This window comes from Miniopterus natalensis, chromosome X (genome assembly GCF_054644295.1).
Source record: "Miniopterus natalensis isolate mMinNat1 chromosome X, mMinNat1.hap1, whole genome shotgun sequence".
NCBI lineage: Eukaryota > Metazoa > Chordata > Mammalia > Chiroptera > Miniopteridae > Miniopterus > Miniopterus natalensis.
In genome coordinates, this window is record NC_142103.1 from 11,117,420 (window position 1) to 11,135,207 (window position 17,788).

The following is a 17,788-nucleotide window of genomic DNA, read 5'->3' on the forward strand; positions in this document are numbered from 1 at the left end:
AGCAAACGAAAATATTCCAGGGAAACATTTGCTTCCTAAGGACAGTATCAGAAACTATTCTACCATTAAAAAATTTTTTTTCCAGCCCAGCCAGCATGGCTCAGTGGTTGAGCATTGACCCATGAACCAGGAGGTCAGGGTTTGATTCCAGTCAGGACACATGCCCGGGTTGTGGCTCCATTCCCAGTAGGGGGCATGCAGGAGGCAGCCGATTGATGTTTCTCTCTCATCATTGATGTTTCTCTCTCTCTCTCTCCCTCTCCCTCCCTCTCTCTGAAATCAGTAAAAACACATTATTTAAAAAAAACTTTTTCAGGGAGCTATTTCTCTTACCTTTCATCATAGTGTCATTTATTGAACTATAGCTACAACTTTTGTCAGTGTGGCACATTTTAAGATAAAGAAATGTAATTTCAGAAGTAAAAAGATTCAAAAGAGCTATTCTTTCAAAATCCCAAGAAGTTATGGGACAACTGACTGTCTTTGGAAGTCATATGTCACTGAGGCATAGCTTAGAAGTCCTTCATTTTCTTATATAATAGAGAATTGAGAAATATATTGACCATTGGGACATTTTAAAATCAACCTGCTTTGGCATAATTATTATTTTAGCATGCTACCAAGCTACCTGTTGAATGTGACTAAGTAGGAGTAAGTCCGAGAAAGTTACAGTGTTACTGAACTGGAAAACTTATTGATGCTAACCTTTATTTCCATAAAATTGTTAGAGTATAGCTGTTTCACAATTTACTGATTTGAGTTTGAATTTTAAAATATGGGTAGGGCCCTAGCTGGTTTTGCTCAGTGGTTAGAGCGTCAGCCTGCGGACCAACAGGTCCCAGGTTTGATTCTGGTCAAGGACACGTACCTCGGTTGCAGGCTCAATCCCCGGCCCCGGTCGGGGCGCATGTGGGAGGCAACCAATGGATGTGTCTCACATCAATCTTTCTCTCTCTCCCCCTTCCACTCTCTGAAAAAATAAAATAAAATAAAATAAAATAAAATAAAATAAAATAAAATAAAATAAAATAAAATAAAATCTTTAAAATATGTGTAGGGATGTTGCGTTCTCTTTCAGTATTCTGTGTTGAAGGTGTTACTGGGCTCTGGTATTTTTCTATTTAGTACAAGGGCTGTTTTGAACCTTGTTACTTTGATATTTTTTTTCTCCCTTCACCTATTTGCTCTAGCAGCATCTGTGTTTTCAAAAACACTACCCCTAGATGTTTTTATATTATCAGAACTTGCCACCTGTCACCTTTACCAACTATAAGCCATAGGACCAATTCTAGACCAATATGTAGTAAGGATATTAGTATCCCATTAATTTTTATGACTCCCTACTGCAGATTCCTGAATTGCCTCAGCAAGCAGAAGGAACTGTTGATGATGAGATAAAGCTGACTTTTGCTACCATAGCAACCCTTAACTACTTTGTCCCTCACTTACAAAAGTCCTTGCTCGTGCAGAAGATGTTTGGATTTAGTGGCTTAAAGTTATTTAGTAGCTTAATCAAAAAGCTTTCAGCTCACCCTAGTTCTTATGTTTAAAAAAAATTAATATAGTTGACATACACTATCAGTCTCAGGTATACAACATAGTGATTCAACATTTATATACCTTACGAAGTGATCACCATGATAAGTCTACAAAGCTGTAATGATGACTATATTATCTATGCTATACATTATACTCTCATGATTTATGTTATAACTGGAAGTTTGTACCTCTGAATCCCCTTCATCTTTCCCCCTCCCCAATCAACCATTAGTTTGTTCTCTATATCTACGAGCCTATTTCTGTTTTATTTGTTTGTTTTGTTTTTTAGATTTCACGTATAAGTGAAATCATACAGATGTCTTTCTCTGTCCAACTCATTTCATTTAGCAAAATACCCTCTAAGTCCTTCTGTGTTGTCACAAGTGGCAAGAGTTCATTTTTTATGGCTGAGTAATATTTCATTGAATATATATACCACATCTTCTTTATCCATTCATCTATTGATGGGCACTTGGGTTGCTTTCATATCTTGGCTATTTTAAATAATGCTGCAGTGAACATAGGGGTCCATATTTCTTTTCTAATTAGTGTTTTTGTTTTCTTTGGATAAATACCCAGAAGTGGAATTGCTAGGTCATATGGTAGGGATTTGCCTGTTTTCCTTCTGGAAAATTTCCATTAATGGTACGATAGACTATTTGCGGATTTCTTTGTTTCCAGGGGTCTCTAGATATACTTTTTTTTTTTTAATTGTAGTTTACTTTAAACATTGTTTTGTATTAGTTTGAGGTGTACAGCACAGTGGTTGGACAATCATAGTTTACAAAGTGTTCCCCCTGATATTTCCAGTACCCGCCTGGCATCCTACATAGTTATCACAATATTATTGACTATATTCCCTGTACTGTACTTTACAGCCCCATGACTATTTTGCAACCACCAATCTGTACTTCTCAGTCCCTTCATAGTCATCATCCTTTCCCCAAAAGTGGTAGGTATAGTTATCAGGAACTAATTTTAGTTTCAGAATTTTATAGTGTATCGTGGCTGTACTACACTTTATCCAGAATACCCAATATCTTATAATAGATTTTTTTTAACTAGGATCGAGCACATCGTATTGGTCAGAAGAAGCCAGTACGTGTGTTCCGTCTCATCACCGACAACACTGTTGAAGAAAGGATTGTAGAAAGAGCTGAGATAAAACTGAGACTTGACTCAATTGTTATACAACAAGGTATTTATGTGTATAAACTTGATTAGGTGCTTTTATTTTCAAGAACACATGCAACTTTCTTCAAAGGAGATTACTTTTAATGAAAGTTGACCAAAATTCGCAAATTTAGTGAGAGAAAAGATGTCCTTTTTTAAAACAAAATACAAACTTAAATCTTAAGTGAAAGCCTTGCATTCACTATAAACATCACTAGTTTATAGCTGAATGCCAATGGTATGTCTTTTGAAGTACCTGAAGTACCTGATATTATTTAGCAGACAAAATGTCTAGTTACAAAATTTTAGCCCAGCCGGTATGGCTCTGTGGTTGAGCTTTGACCTAGGAGATCTCAGTATGATTCTCAATCAGGGCACATGCCTCCAGTGAGGAGTGTGCAGGAGGCAGCCAGTCAATGACTCTCTCTCATCATTGATGTTTCTCTCTCTTTCCTTTTCTCTTCCTCTCTCTGAAATCAATAAAAATATTTTTTAAATATATGTATATATTTACTTACTAAAAAATATTAAAAATTTTTTAAAACATGTACTCAAGGGTGCCTTTCCATACAGAGAAATTTGATTGAAAAATCAAAGTTTGTACTTGAAAAAAATGTTTCTGTCCTTCTGAGTTTTAACTGAATTTTACAGAAGGAAATTCATACTGAAAGAGAAGGTATGATAGAAAAATTTGTAGGGCTGTTCATTAAAAAGTAACTTTAAAGCTCACTGATTTTTTGTTCTCATAAAGCTTTACTTATGCATAAATGTAGTAGTGTCTTATTAGGACTATTATGCCATGCTTTCCCTGGAATATAATAGAATATATACAACTTTTATTTTACTATTAGGAAGACTCATTGACCAGCAGTCTAACAAGCTGGCAAAAGAGGAAATGTTGCAAATGATACGTCATGGGGCCACTCATGTTTTTGCTTCTAAAGAAAGTGAGCTGACAGATGAAGACATTACAACTCTTCTGGAAAGAGGGGAAAAGAAGGTTAGTTAAAATGGCATTTTGTTTTAATGACGAATTGTTTTGAAATCAACATACTTCAAGCATGCTTTTTGTATTTGCGCTGTTTCAAATGCACTTTGTCAACCTCATGCTTCAAAAGACTCATGTTCTAACAATTTGTAGATTTATATCCTGGGGTGGTTTAGGTTTCTTTAATTTTTGGTGAGAAAGACTAAGAACTAGAGTTTAATATTGATTCACCTTACACCACATGCTTATTGAAAAGAATGGTGATATAAAAACCCAATAAGTTTTGTATTTAATCACATGCATCAGGACCGTCTTTTTTGCACTGGATTAAAATTGCTGCTAAATTTTGTTAACTGAAAATCTTTTGTGAACATTTCATGAAATATTAAAGCATTATTTGTTAAGGTATAATAAGCTGTTTCAGAATATTGTGGCTTTGTGTTGAATTTACTTTTGTCACATTATTTTGGATAATTTCAAACATAATCAAAAGTAGACAGATCCATCCATGCTGTCGCAAAAGGTAAGATTTCCTTCACTTTTTACGACTGAGTAGTATTCCATTGTATAAATGTACCACAGCTTTATGCTAAGAGAAATAAGCCAGTCAGAGAAAGACAAGTACCATATAATTTCACTTATATGTAGAATCTAATGAACAAAATAAACTAACAAACAAAATAGAACAGACTAGATACAGAGAACAGACTGACAGCTCTCAGAGGGGAGGGGTGAAAAAGGTGAGGGGATTAAGCAAAGCAAAAAAATACCTCATAGAAAGACAACAGTGTGGTGATGACCAGAGGGAAGGGGGGTGGGGGAGGTAGGAGAGGGTAAAGGGGGATAAATGGTGATGGAAAGAGACTTGACTTGGGTTAGTGACCACACAGTACAATATACAGGTGATGTGTTATAGAATTGTACATCTGATACCTATATAATTTTATTAACCGGTGTCACCCCAATAAATTTAATAAATAAAAAAATAAAAACGAAATTATTTAAAAAATAAAATGTAAGGACTCTTTCCAAAAACATAATAAGTATAGTATTGTACCACCTGAAAAACCCCAATAATTCTTTAATAATAGCAAATATCCACTTAGTATTCAAATTTCCAATTGTTTATAAGTAGCTATACTTTTTTAAAAACAGTTTTCTTCGATTTGAATGTGCATAAGTCCTGCACATTGCCATTAGCCGATACATCATCTGTATTTTTTTAAATCTGTAGTTGTCCCTCCATTTATGTATTATTTTCCTTGTAATTTATTTGGTGTAGAAACTGGGTTATTTCTCTTTTGAGTTGCTCACAGTTTGGATTTTGCTGATTCCATCCCCATAGGGTATTTTTCCATGTTCACTTATTTACTATGTTTCCTGTAAATTGGGAGAATTTACTTTTCAGGCCATTTTTTTGGTTTCTGAAGTCATATATGTATATATTTACATTATATCTCCAGGACTTACTTATTTTGTAACTGACCCCCTCTGGCAACCACCAATGTGTTCTCTGTATCTGTGAGGTTTTTTGGTTGTTTTTTTTTTTTAGATTCCACATGTCAGTGAAATCATATGGTATTTGTCTTTCTCTGTCTGACTTATTTCACTTAGCACAATGCCCTCAAGGTGCATCCAAGTGTTGCAAATGGCAGAATTTCTTTCTTTTTTATGGCTGAATAATATTCCATTGCATACATATATATCACATATTTTTTATCCATTCATCATCAATGGACACTTAGGTTGTTTTCATGTCTTGAGTATTGTAAATAATGCTGCATTGAACATGAGGGATACAGATATCTTTTCAAGTTATTGTCTTTGCTTCAGATAAGTACCCAGAAATGGGATTGCTGGATAATATGCTTGTGTTATTTTTAATTTTTTGAGGAACCTCCACACTGTTTTCCACAGTGACTGCACCAATTGACATTCCCACCAGCAGTGCATGCGGGTCCCCTTTTCTCCACAAGTATTTTCTGCCAATACTTGTTGTTTGTTGATTTATTGATGGTGGCCATTCTGAAAGGTGTGAGGTGATATCTCACTGTGGTTTTAATTTGCGTTTCCCTGATGATTAGTGATGCCGAACATCTTCTTATGTATCTGAGGTATTATCTTGAATTTTGAGCAATTTTGTGTTAGTATGCCAAATGTATTGTTTAATCCAAGTTTTCCTTTATTTTAGTATTAGTTATTTGTCCTGTTAAAATTATGCAGTAGACACCATAATATGGCTGTCTTTATTTATTTATTTATTTTTAATATATCTATATTGATTTCAGAGAGAGGAAAGGAGAGGGAGCGACAGAGAAACATCAATGATAAGAGAATCATTGATTGAGCCCACAACCGGGGCATGTGCCCTGACTGGGAATCGAACCCCGATCGCCTGGATCCTAGGTCGATGCTCAACCGCTGAGCCATGCCCGGCCGGGCATATGGCTGTCTTTAATGATAAAAGAATTTAAAGAACACTTAATTGAAGAATACTTTCAAAGAACCATTTAAGCATTTAAAATACTTGGGGCAAGTTAAATTTATATTCAAATTTGATGCTAGTGTTGCATCCTTACCTTGTAAGTTAACAGATTGGGTATTTCGTGTCAAAACCTGCGTTTTTAGAAAGATAGAGTATACTCAGATATTTATAAGTAATTCAGTGATAATTTTCTAATTTGAATGCATTCAAATTTAGACTGCAGAGATGAATGAACGCTTGCAGAAAATGGGAGAGTCTTCTCTGAGAAATTTTAGAATGGACACTGAACAAAGTTTGTACAAGTTTGAAGGAGAAGATTATAGAGAAAAACAGAAGGTAACTTTTTATTCTCAACCCTTAGACTCTCAAATTATCATTTCTCCCCATAACAGTTATAAAAATCACTGGCACTTACCTATCACAGTACTCTGCTGTACAGTGAAATTTGATGTAGACCCAAAGATCTCACACAGGGACTATCTTTAATGTATTTTGCTGGTTTTTTATTATTACCATTATTGTCATCATCATTTTGCTGCTGTTACTATGACGACTACTTTTGTTTTTGAGAAGCCCTGTAGGAGTGCAGTTGAGTTCCTGGATTCTGAAGCTGAAATTGCAACTCTATCACTAAGTGAATTGGGTACCCAGTTTTCTCATCTGTTAAATGGAGATTGTAGTAATTACATCCTAGAGTGATTCTGAGGTTAAATGAGTTAATATTCATAAAGTAATTAGAATAATGTGTGGCACTTAGTATGACACATATTAGTGATAATATGATTAACACATAGTTACTTACATGATAGAAGGACTTTGTTAAAGGTGATCTCATTTATGAAATAATGCCTTATATTATACTGACAACAAGAATCCTTTGAAGAAATGAGAGTTTTATTTATTTTGTTTTAATTGAATTGTGGCTGTAAATTTTTTTCCCCGGTTTTGAACATGTTTAATTTTGTCTGTTATACATAAAATCAATATTGTTACTTTTTAAAACTTTTTATTTTGAAATGACTTTAGACTTTATTACACAAAATAGTGCACAGTTCACATATATCCTTCACTCAGCTTTCCCTAATGTTAACAACTTACGTAATTATAGTATGGTGATCAAATCCAGGACATTAACACGTTTTCCCTTAATGTCCTTTCCCTATTTCAGGGGACATGGTCCAGGATCCCACATTGCAATTTTTTAAATCAGAGCTTTATTTTGTAACTACCAATATATACTTCTCAATTCCTCTACTTTTTTCACTCAGCACCCCCATCCCCTCCGTTCTGGCGACCATCAGTCTGTTCTCTGTATCTGTGAGTCTGTTTCTGTTTTGTGTGTTTATTTTGTTCTTTAGATTCTACATATAAGTGAAGTCATTGGGTATTTGTCTTTCTTTGTCTGACTTATTTCACTCAGCATAATACCCTCTAGGTCATGGGGATGTAAAGTACAGCATAGGAAGCACAGCCAATAACATTGTAATAGCTATGTATGGTGCCAGGTGGGTACTGGAAATATCAGGTTGGGGCAAAAGTAGGTTTACAGTTGTTCATATGGAAAAATAATGCAATAATAAACAATAATACAAGAATAAACTCTGTTTTGTGTATTCACAACTGTAAACCTACTTTATCCCACCCTGTATTCATTTATTACTAACCAGGTTGTGCAAATTCTTCTCAGTGACTAAGGAAGAACCAAGTTTTAAGCTTACTTTACAAAAAGGAAGCCATCCTTGCACCTAAACTTGGTATACAGGGCAAGATTTTGGCCCTTGGGATGCATAATTGTGACTTACAGAAAAGCAAGTTTCGATTCTTCCAAAGGGCATTGGCTCCCTCGTGCTTCTGCAGCCTTGATGCGCTTGATTTTTTATAAACCAGCCTGGAGTAACTAAACTCCTCATTCTTGTTTGTTGTGTGTAGGTCGGGATGGTGGAATGGATCGAACCTCCTAAACGAGAACGCAAAGCCAACTACGCAGTGGACGCCTACTTTAGAGAGGCTCTACGTGTCAGCGAGCCCAAGGTTCCAAAGGTAAAATGTCTGTGTCCTACAGCAGAATTATTTTGTAACATGGTCTCTGAATCCAATTTATTTATATTGGTGCTAAATCATAGTCCCTGAAATATAACAATAATACAGAAAAATACTTGATATGGCCCAGCTATATCAATGGATTTCATTGTATTTATGTTTTTATATATAAAACAAATAGTAAAAGTTAAGTATGTTTACTCTATGTACTGAAATATATATGTGTGTGTGTGTGTGTGTATACACACACACACACACACACATAAAATCATGCATTTTCCTCCCCACAGGCTCCACGACCTTCAAAACAGCCAAATGTTCAGGATTTCCAGTTTTTCCCACCACGCTTATTTGAGCTCCTGGAGAAGGAAATTCTTTATTATAGGAAGACAATAGGCTATAAGGTAAAACTTAAATGTTTTAGACCAGTGTAATGTAGTCTTTTAAGCTAATATAATCTATTAAGCTAGACTAGAAGGTGTTTCATTTTAATTTGAGAGAATGTAAGAGTAACTCAAAGTAGTGGTGTTTTTAAAACCAAAGAGGTTCAACTAGAAGTAAAGCATCAATCTACTGAATCCCCAATAGGATCATCACTATATGAGATGAATGGAGAATTATCCAGCATTTTAAAATCGTTATAACACTATTTTAATAATGCTAATGTCGGAGTGGTTAAAGAGCATGTAGAAAGAACAATAGGCATGTGACTAGTTGGAAGCGAATGTATGATAGATGGTAGGAAGGTTTTATCATTTTCCTTCATATGAACCAGAAATAGTATTTTCGAGTTTATTGCTCAAGGTTGTTGAAAGCTCTGTTGGTGATTAGTAGACTCCGGTCATTTAGGTATTAATGATAGACATGATAGTGAATTATATCACTTAAAATGATCTTTTGGCCCAGCCGGGCATGGCTCAGCAGCTGAGCATCGACCTAGGATCCAGGAGATTGAGGTTGAATTCCCCGTCAGGGCACATGCCCGGGTTGCAGGCTTGATCCCCAGCAGGGGGCGTGCGGGAGGCAGCCGATCAATGACTCTCATCACTGATATTTCTCTGTTTCTCTCTCTCTCCCTTCCTCACTCTGAAATCAATAAAGATATATATATTTTTAAAAAAATGATCTTTTGGAATTCAAAATTCTTATTTATATAGGTAATTAGGAACCCATTTTTATGAGTGAAATTTAATGTTTGTCACACTAAAGCTATCACAGAGAGATTAAGCATACCATGTTATTTCTATATGTTGAAATTAACTTCTTAGTGCACGAAAAGGGATGACCAGAAGTATAATACCAATAGTATAAATGAAATTATAAAAATATTAACACTATTGTAATTTTATAAAATTTTCAGTTTTATGAATTGGAAGCTGTGTTCTAAAATTTATTTTGTGAACCTTTAACACAAGTCAACTATGACCAGCTCTTTTGATTAGATGTGCCTAGAAAAGCTCCATGTATATAAGGTGTTTAGTTAGTTCATTATAGTTTTGAGCTAGAGTGGATCTCTAGTGTGTTTCTACTATTATTGCAGAGTGAAAGTGTTGCCATTTGAAACAGAGTAAAAAAGCTTTGCTTGCTCTTTATGTACCAAAGTTTAAATATATATATATATAAATAGCAATAAGAGACTTATAATCTGGTTAGGGAAATGTGATTAAATTTGAATGTATTTAACCAACAGGACTGGCTAAAATCCTTCTTAGGAAGTTGTAGAAGAGTACATACAGTAACCGTGGTTGAACATTCAGACCAGGCATAAAACTGTTTCAAAGAAAGTGAAAATGGTAATATGCCAAGAGACACAGGCAAGTTATAGGTATAAAATGTGAAATAAAAATAGTAAAATGAATAAAATAGTTAATACTATTTCATGAGGTAAACAAATATATATTATCCCACTAATGGTTATAAAAATTTTATATTTAGATCATTACTTTTTGTAACTTTTATTGACTGTTATTGGTGAGACTTGAAAGAAAAATTAATTGAAATGTTAGACCTCAGTTCATTTGATTACTAACAACCCTGCGAAATATATTATCACCTCTATATAGTAGGTGAGAAAACTGAAATTCAAAGAGGTTAAATGACTTGTTCAGGGTCATATAGTTAACAGAATTGTCAAGTGTGCTGGTCCCAAACCCAGGTTCTCAGTGTTCAAATGCTATGCTCTTTCTACTCAGACATTCTGGGCTATTTCTGCATGTGACATAAGCCTGCTTCTTTCTGCAGCCCTAAATAAGGACTGTGTTTACAGTGGTGTGACATGTTATTTGGGAGGTGAGCCAAGTGGTAATCAAGAAGCACTAATAAAAAAATCATCTTTGCTGATAGAACTGTTTATGTTCCTTCTTTGGAGACACTGAAATTCTCTTCCCTGCGATAATACAGTGCCCACCACATTCTTACCGTACCTCTGCTTTTAATGTAAGCAGTGCTTTTCGTTCCAGGCAGTTGGTGGTTAAGAGTGAGGTCTCACACTGACTGGTTGGGTGGTGGCCAACTGAAAGGAGATGGAGGAGAAGGAAACCTTAGAAGAGGGAGGAATGAAGGGACAGCTGCAGAGGGTGATTGGAAGGAGGGAGGTGTAAGAAGAGAGGAAAGGAGTGAATTAGGAGAGGGAAGATGCCATGGGATCCATGCTGTGGCCCCTCACAATTATTTTCTCTTCTTTACCTCCCAGAAATAAGTGACAGGACAGGGAGAATGAGTGAGAGGAGGGCTTTTTAAAAAATTTAATACATGTTTATTGAGTACTCCCCTGTGTCAGGGTCTGTGCCAAGCACTGGGGATAAAGCAGTGAGTAAGAGGGACAAGGTCCCTCAGTGCACGGAACTTACATTCTAATAGAGACACACATTGAGCAGATGCCACGGAGTAATGACATTGTCATTTGTGCATTTCAGTGCTTGCACAGGGTGCTACAAAGGAGCATGATGTGGATATCTAATGGGAACTGCAAGATCATGTAGTGGTCCCTAAGGAAGAGCCATTTACACTGAGATCAGAGAGATGCGCAAGAATTAGCCAAATGCAGTGTGGGAGAGAAAAGCTCAGGTAGTGGAACCACAGCTGCAGAGGTATTGCGGTAGGAAGGAGGATTGCCCCTTCAGAAACTGAAAGAAGGCCAGCGAGGAAGAGAGTGACTTGAGATGCAGCTGGTGAGCAAGTGGAGTTGGATCATGTGGAGCCATTATAGGCATATTAATGAGGTTGAACTTCAGCTTTAGAGCAAAGGAAAACCATTGAGATAATTTTAAGGCAGAAGGGTGGATGGGTGGTTAAATAATAATAGCTACTCATTTAGTCCTTACTTGTGATGCTTACTTTTCTAAGTTCTTGAAAAAGATTAGCTCATTATTCTCATAACAGCCCTAGAACTACATTATTTTGTAGATGGGGAAACTGAAGCATAGAGAGGTTGAGTAATTTGCCCTGAATAATTTGTTAAAGGTCCAACAACTTATAAGTAAGTGGTAGAGTATGATCAGATTTACATTTTTAAAAGATCATTCTGGGCAAGAAAAAACAGAGGAAAGAAAAAAAATGCAGTAAACCAGTTGTGCAGATCACAATGTAAACCACTTTAATTTCTTAAAAAATAGGATGTGTTTATTTGGACTGAAAAAAGATCATTCTGGCTGCAACACAGAGAATGATGAGTTTCTCCAGGGAAATCAGCCAGGGGGCTGTTGAAGTGTGAAGATGAGAGAAGATGGTGGTGGCTTGGAGTATGGCGATGGTGGTAGCTTGGAGTGTTCTGGAGGTGGAGGTTGTGGTGGTGGTGGTGGTGGTGGTGGAGGAGGTGATAGAGGTGGTGGTGGAGGTGGAGGTGGTGGAGGTAGTAGAGGAGGTGGAGAAGGTGGTGGTGGTGGAGGAGGTGGAGGAGGAAGGAGAGTGATCCCCTACCACTCTACTCTTAGCCTGTACTTTGTTCAGCCCCATCCTGAATTGCTTCTGTAGTGTCTTAAGACTTGCCTTGATCCTCTGTGTGCATCTGTAGCTGAGGATTTAGACAAATAATGCATTCCGAACCTTTTCTGTTTAATTTTTTACCAGATGCTACAGACTTGAGCTAAGGTGGGTGCTTTAATTAGGTGGGTTCAGAGTATAGACAGAAGAGCATGGAGATCCATCATCGATTCCCCCTTCATACCTCCAGAATACTCAGCAGAGCCCCAAATGAACAGCAACAGTTGATTATCAGATGAACAGAACCTCTATAGCACAATTACCTGGTATTCCCTATTCACAGTTAGGCTCTCAAAAGTGGACTCCTTCCCCCCTTTCTGCTTAAATGATTGCTTGCCTAAGGGGGAGAGGTGAGGTCTGTAGCTGGGGACACTGGGGCATAGTACCATTTTGTCCATTTTGAGTCCCTCAAGGTCTTATTCCATAGTGATTTGGGGTGAGGCTATTGAGGGGCTCAATAGTTTTGAAGCAGTTGGGAAAGAGCATTTTTCTTGAGGGCCTGCTTATTTGAATTTTTATTTTCTATTTTGTTCTCTCACCCTCCCCCCATGTTCGGCACAACAAGGTCACAGCAATATTGCTGATAAGATCTGTAGTTACAGAGTTTTGTGTTATTTGAGTCTGGATGAAATACAGGTTTGTTTTGCCCTAACCACTTGGTAGGTAACAGATGTACCAATTCTCCCTGCTGTCTAAGCTTTGACCTTGTTGCAAAGTTAGACATATTCAGAAGCTTCATTGCTCTTGCAGCTTAAGAGGTACTTAATGCATTTAGCTGCTTGTTCACTAAACTCTTTACATTGAAAGAGATGACTTAATTGACATTTCAATTGCCGAATAAATAATCCAGAGTATTTAGAAATTCTGTTGAATCTAATACATGGAGTGAAAGAGTTTTGCCATATTTGAGGCTGAAAAAAGCCATAGAGCTTTCTAACATTTATCCTCAATAAAAAAATCTTTAGGTTTCAGCTGGCATGTCTCAGTGGTTGATCATTGACCCATGAACCAGGAGGTCATGGTTCAATTCCCTGGTGCCAGGGTTTCAGGCTTGAACCCCAGTAGGAGGCGTGCATGAGGCAGCCGATCAGTGACTCTCATCATTGATGTTTCTCTCTCTCTCTCCCTCGCCCTTCCTCTCTCTGAAATCAAGAAAAACATATTTTAAAAAAACCTTTAGGGATGGATATAAACATCTGACAAACGGAGGAAGTTCCATAATCTTTGTGTTTCGGTAACATGGACCACCTGTTTTGCAGTGGTAGAACTAAAATGCAGTGAGCTGATTTCAGGCTACTGCTTCCATTTTGTGTGCTGTCACATTTTATTCAGTATTTCATATTTCTATGAAATGCTTGCTAAAACTCCTAAGAAACAAGACCAAAAAATGTTTTTCACTTCTCCATCGAGCACAGCTCTTAAGTGCAAATACCTTAGGGTCTGAGTAGAAATCCATATAGTAATTGAAATGCATCCTTTTGAAAGATAACTTTTTGTATATTGTGGTTATAGTAAGCGTTGCTGGGGGCCACCAGTAAGAATTACAGTGTGAGCACTTGAACCCTCTGAGGTATCTGGTTAGTACTATTGGTCTATAATTTTTCTACTTAATTATTATATAGCGCTTTTAAATAACTCCAGGAAGCTTAATGGTAAGAACTCAGGAGGTGAAAAAAAATGAATATCTTTTTAAAATGATGAATATTAAAAAGATTTTTTTTGTGTGTAGGAGGAGATACAGGAATTTAGGAATGTGGAGTTACTTCTAACTCTAAAAAATTTAGCAACTATGTGTTTGAGTAATTTCTAGAATTAAAATAGTAAATGTGACATTGATGAAGGCATTCTAAAATTTTGCTGTATTAAAAATCTGACCCGTGGTTGTGGAAGAAGTAGTCTGCAGTGCTTCCTAAAATCTAATGGTATGATATAATACTCTGATTTTGTTCTTATTAAAGTTCAAGGGGGAAAGTATCCTCGGGTGAAGATTAAAACAAAAGATATACTACAGTTTGCCTATCCATTCTCTCGTTGATGGACACCTGATCTGTTTTCTGGGTTTTGGCTATTATGAGTAAAGCTGCTGTGAATATTCTCGTAAAAGTCTATAGATTTGTTTCCTTTCTTTGGATAAATACATAGGAATGAAATTGCTGGTGTTTCTGTAATTTAAAAATTGAACTTAGCTATTGAAAAATTTATTTCTAATCATGCTTACTACTGGACTACATTTCATTTTTCATTTATGCCTCCTTTTTTTCATTCCCATTTGCTACTATCCTAGGCCGGGTGATCATACATCATTTCTAAATAACAATAGTTTAGTTGGTTCTCTTGCCTCTAGTCGCTTCCCCGCTTCATCCAGCACAAAGCTAAAAGGTGAAAACACCATGTTTTGACACTGTACCCCCTTTTTTGTAAAATCTCGAATGGCTTGTTGTTTCCTACTGTGTAGTTGCAAAAGTCTTTCTACATCTGTCTCCACCTGGCTTTGTTTCCTTTTTTAAAAAAATTTTCCCCCTTTTTCCTCCCATTGATCCCTTCTACCCCGCACCTGCCCCCCCCACCCAGGCCTTCCCCACACTATTGTCTGTGTCCTTGGGTCATGCATACATGCATAGAAGTTCTTTAGTTAACCTCTTGTTTCCTATCCCTTCTCAACATAAATCCTATGTGTTCCTTCCTGTACATTTCTGCCTTCATGTTTTTGCTTGTACTGCTCCCGCCTAGAATATTCTTTCCCTTCTCTCCATCTCCCCCAATCCTTCCAGTTCTTAAGGTACAGCTCAAAACTTCACAGCTAGGCTGTGAGCTCCCTGTGGGCAAGGTTCATGTCCATTATTTCTTTTATATTTCAATGAATACCTGTCAAAGTGCTGTGGACATAATAGATGTTTACCCATTACTTAATAATTTGATTGTCTGGTATCGATGATTACAAATCAATCTGTTTTTCCCCCCCAGTATTTCTTTTTACTGCCTTGTTAGTAGGTTTTATATTTAAACAACTGCTAGAAATAATAGTTTTTTAAAAATTTATTTTTAAGTTAACAATGATATAGTTTGTCTCTTTGAAATATGTACCAAAATTAGAAAATAATGTGTATTATAATTACATCAGAGTAAAACCATCTGCTACCTCTAGGGAATGAGTCATTTCTGCTAGGTGTGCATTCCAAACACTGGAAGGCCTACTTTCAATACTACACATGTTATGTACCTGTCCTCTTAAGTCAGTGTGCTGTGTCATCACTGCAAATGCACATGGGAATGGTGTGAGGCTTTGTTTGGGCTGAGTGACTTAGTTTCTCACTTCATACAATCAATGCTGAACCATACTGTTTTTCTATGTTCACTGTGCCACACTGAGGCCCCTGGGGCTACAGTTTTGAGATATAGGGGACTGACTGCTTCCTTGGAGAGCTGAGCTTCTGTCCTCAGTCTTTTGAACTTGAGCTCTCTTCTCTTTAGTTGCAAGTGTATTTACAGCTCTGTATCCAGAACACTGTAATTTCTCCTAGTCACTGCTACTGTAGCATTTTTCCCTTAACTGAGGGTTCCATCACAGCTGTTTGTGTGCTCCACTACCCCTGCCCTCTTATATACAGGCTGAGGCAAAAGTAGGTTTACAGTTGTTTGTATGGAAAATAATACAATAATTAATAAATAATAATACAAAAATAAACTGTTTCATGTACTCACAACTGTAAACCTACTTTTGTCCCACCCTGTATATTATCTTTTTATCCTGTCATTTCTAGACTTTTTGCATTTTATGTGAAGATACTCTCTCTTTCCATACCCTGGCAGGCAATAAAAACACTCCTTTCCTTTTGTGTGGTGAATTGATCAAAGCATTGGATGCAGTCTTCAGGTGCATTGCTATTTCTCTACCACTGTCTATATTGCTGGGTGAATATGGGCTCCTTTTGTACAGCCAAACTTTGTTTCTTCTGGGCTTGAGATTTTATTGTATAATGTTGGTATTGGTGATAATGATATTGTTTCTACCATGTATTACAATATTATAAGGATATATTTTGTTCCATAGTATAACTAAATCTAGAATATGATGTGGTATTTAGCAATGGGTTTTAACTCTAAAATACCATGTGGTTCTATTTTGCTTGTTAAATTAGTTCCACATATAAGTGAGGTCATATGGTATTTATCTTTCTCTGACTGGCTTATTTCAGTTAGCATAATAATTTCCAGGTCTTTCCATGCTGTTGCAAAAGGTAGGATTTTCTTTTTTATGGCTGAGTAGTATTCCGCTGTGTAAATGTACCATAGCTTTTTTATCCACTCATCTACTGATGGGTGCTTGGGCTGCTTCCAGATCTTGGCTATTCTAATCAACAAAATAATTTAACAAACAAAATAGAAACAGAAGCATAGATACATAAAACAGACTGACAGCTGTCAGAGGGAGGGAGGTTGGGTGAATAAAAGGTGAAGGCATTAAGCAAAAAAAATATATAGGGTGTCCCAAAAATGTATATATATACTTTGAATAATTATTAAGGTAGTGTATATTAAAATACATTTCATTTTCAAAATTGAGCTATCAGCTGTTCAAGTTTGTACACATTTATTTTGGAACACCCTATATATATGACACACACACATGACCAACAGGATGGTGATAGAGAGAAAGGGGGGTGGGAGAGGTGGAAGTGGGCAAGGGGGGGATAAATGCGAATGGAAAGAGACTTGACTGGGTGGTGAGCACACAACGCAGTGTGCAGATGATGCTTTATTGAGTTCTACACTTGAAACCTGTATGATTTTATTAACCAATGTCAACCCAATAAATTCAATTAAAAAATAAAATAAAGTACCATGTGGCACATTTAAAGTTTTTATTTTGGTAATATTATGGCAGTAGGAATGTGGAGAGGATCATGTGTCATTCTGGTGTGATTTCATATTGTTTACTGTTGAAATAACTAAAGATTGATATATGTGTATATACCCTTAGTTAGTTTTTCTCAGCAGTTTATTCATAGCTCATCTTTTGAATTTGTAGGTCCCAAGGAATTCTGATATCCCAAATCCAGCTGTAGCTCAAAGAGAGGAGCAAAAAAAGATTGATGGAGCTGAACCTCTTACAGCAGAAGAGAATGAAGAAAAGGAAAAACTTCTCACACAAGTAAAGTATTTTAAGTGACTGACATAACTTTTAGTCAACTAATAGAAAAAAGAAAATATAAATGATTTAATTTTTTTTGTGTGTAGGCCCAGTACCTTGATTGAACATACTAACAAAACTCAGGGCTATTTTGTAAGTCTTGAGACCAAATATCCCTATTTTTTATCTCTTTCACAAATACACCTTTTTGGACATACTAGGAAATATGTCAATGTAAAATGTAGGTGTCAGTTGTTAGAAAGAAGACATATTTTATTAATTATAATAAGGTCATTTAATTCACTTATGAATCCTAGTAGACAATAATTACTAGCATAGTCTTGAATATTTAAATTTACTTTATTGAGTGATGTGAACTGTCCTTTGAAATACTACTTTACTAATATTTTATTTATGGAATAATTTCATAATTCTCAAAATGCCTTTTATC

At 36.2% G+C, this 17,788-nt stretch overlaps 1 protein-coding gene across 6 annotated transcripts in view; it reads left to right on the forward strand.

Annotated features, from left to right (window-relative positions):
- SMARCA1 (SNF2 related chromatin remodeling ATPase 1) overlaps positions 1-17,788 on the forward strand; it is a 63,818-nt gene that overhangs the window by 25,566 nt on the left and 20,464 nt on the right. For all 6 annotated transcript variants that reach the window (XM_087829295.1, XM_087829293.1, XM_087829298.1 and 3 more), the window contains 6 exons: positions 2,605-2,737; positions 3,564-3,712; positions 6,402-6,521; positions 8,115-8,225; positions 8,516-8,629; positions 17,236-17,358. In XM_087829295.1, coding sequence (XP_087685421.1) covers positions 2,605-2,737; positions 3,564-3,712; positions 6,402-6,521; positions 8,115-8,225; positions 8,516-8,629; positions 17,236-17,358 — 750 coding nt within the window. The remainder of the gene's footprint in view (positions 1-2,604; positions 2,738-3,563; positions 3,713-6,401; positions 6,522-8,114; positions 8,226-8,515; positions 8,630-17,235; positions 17,359-17,788) is intronic.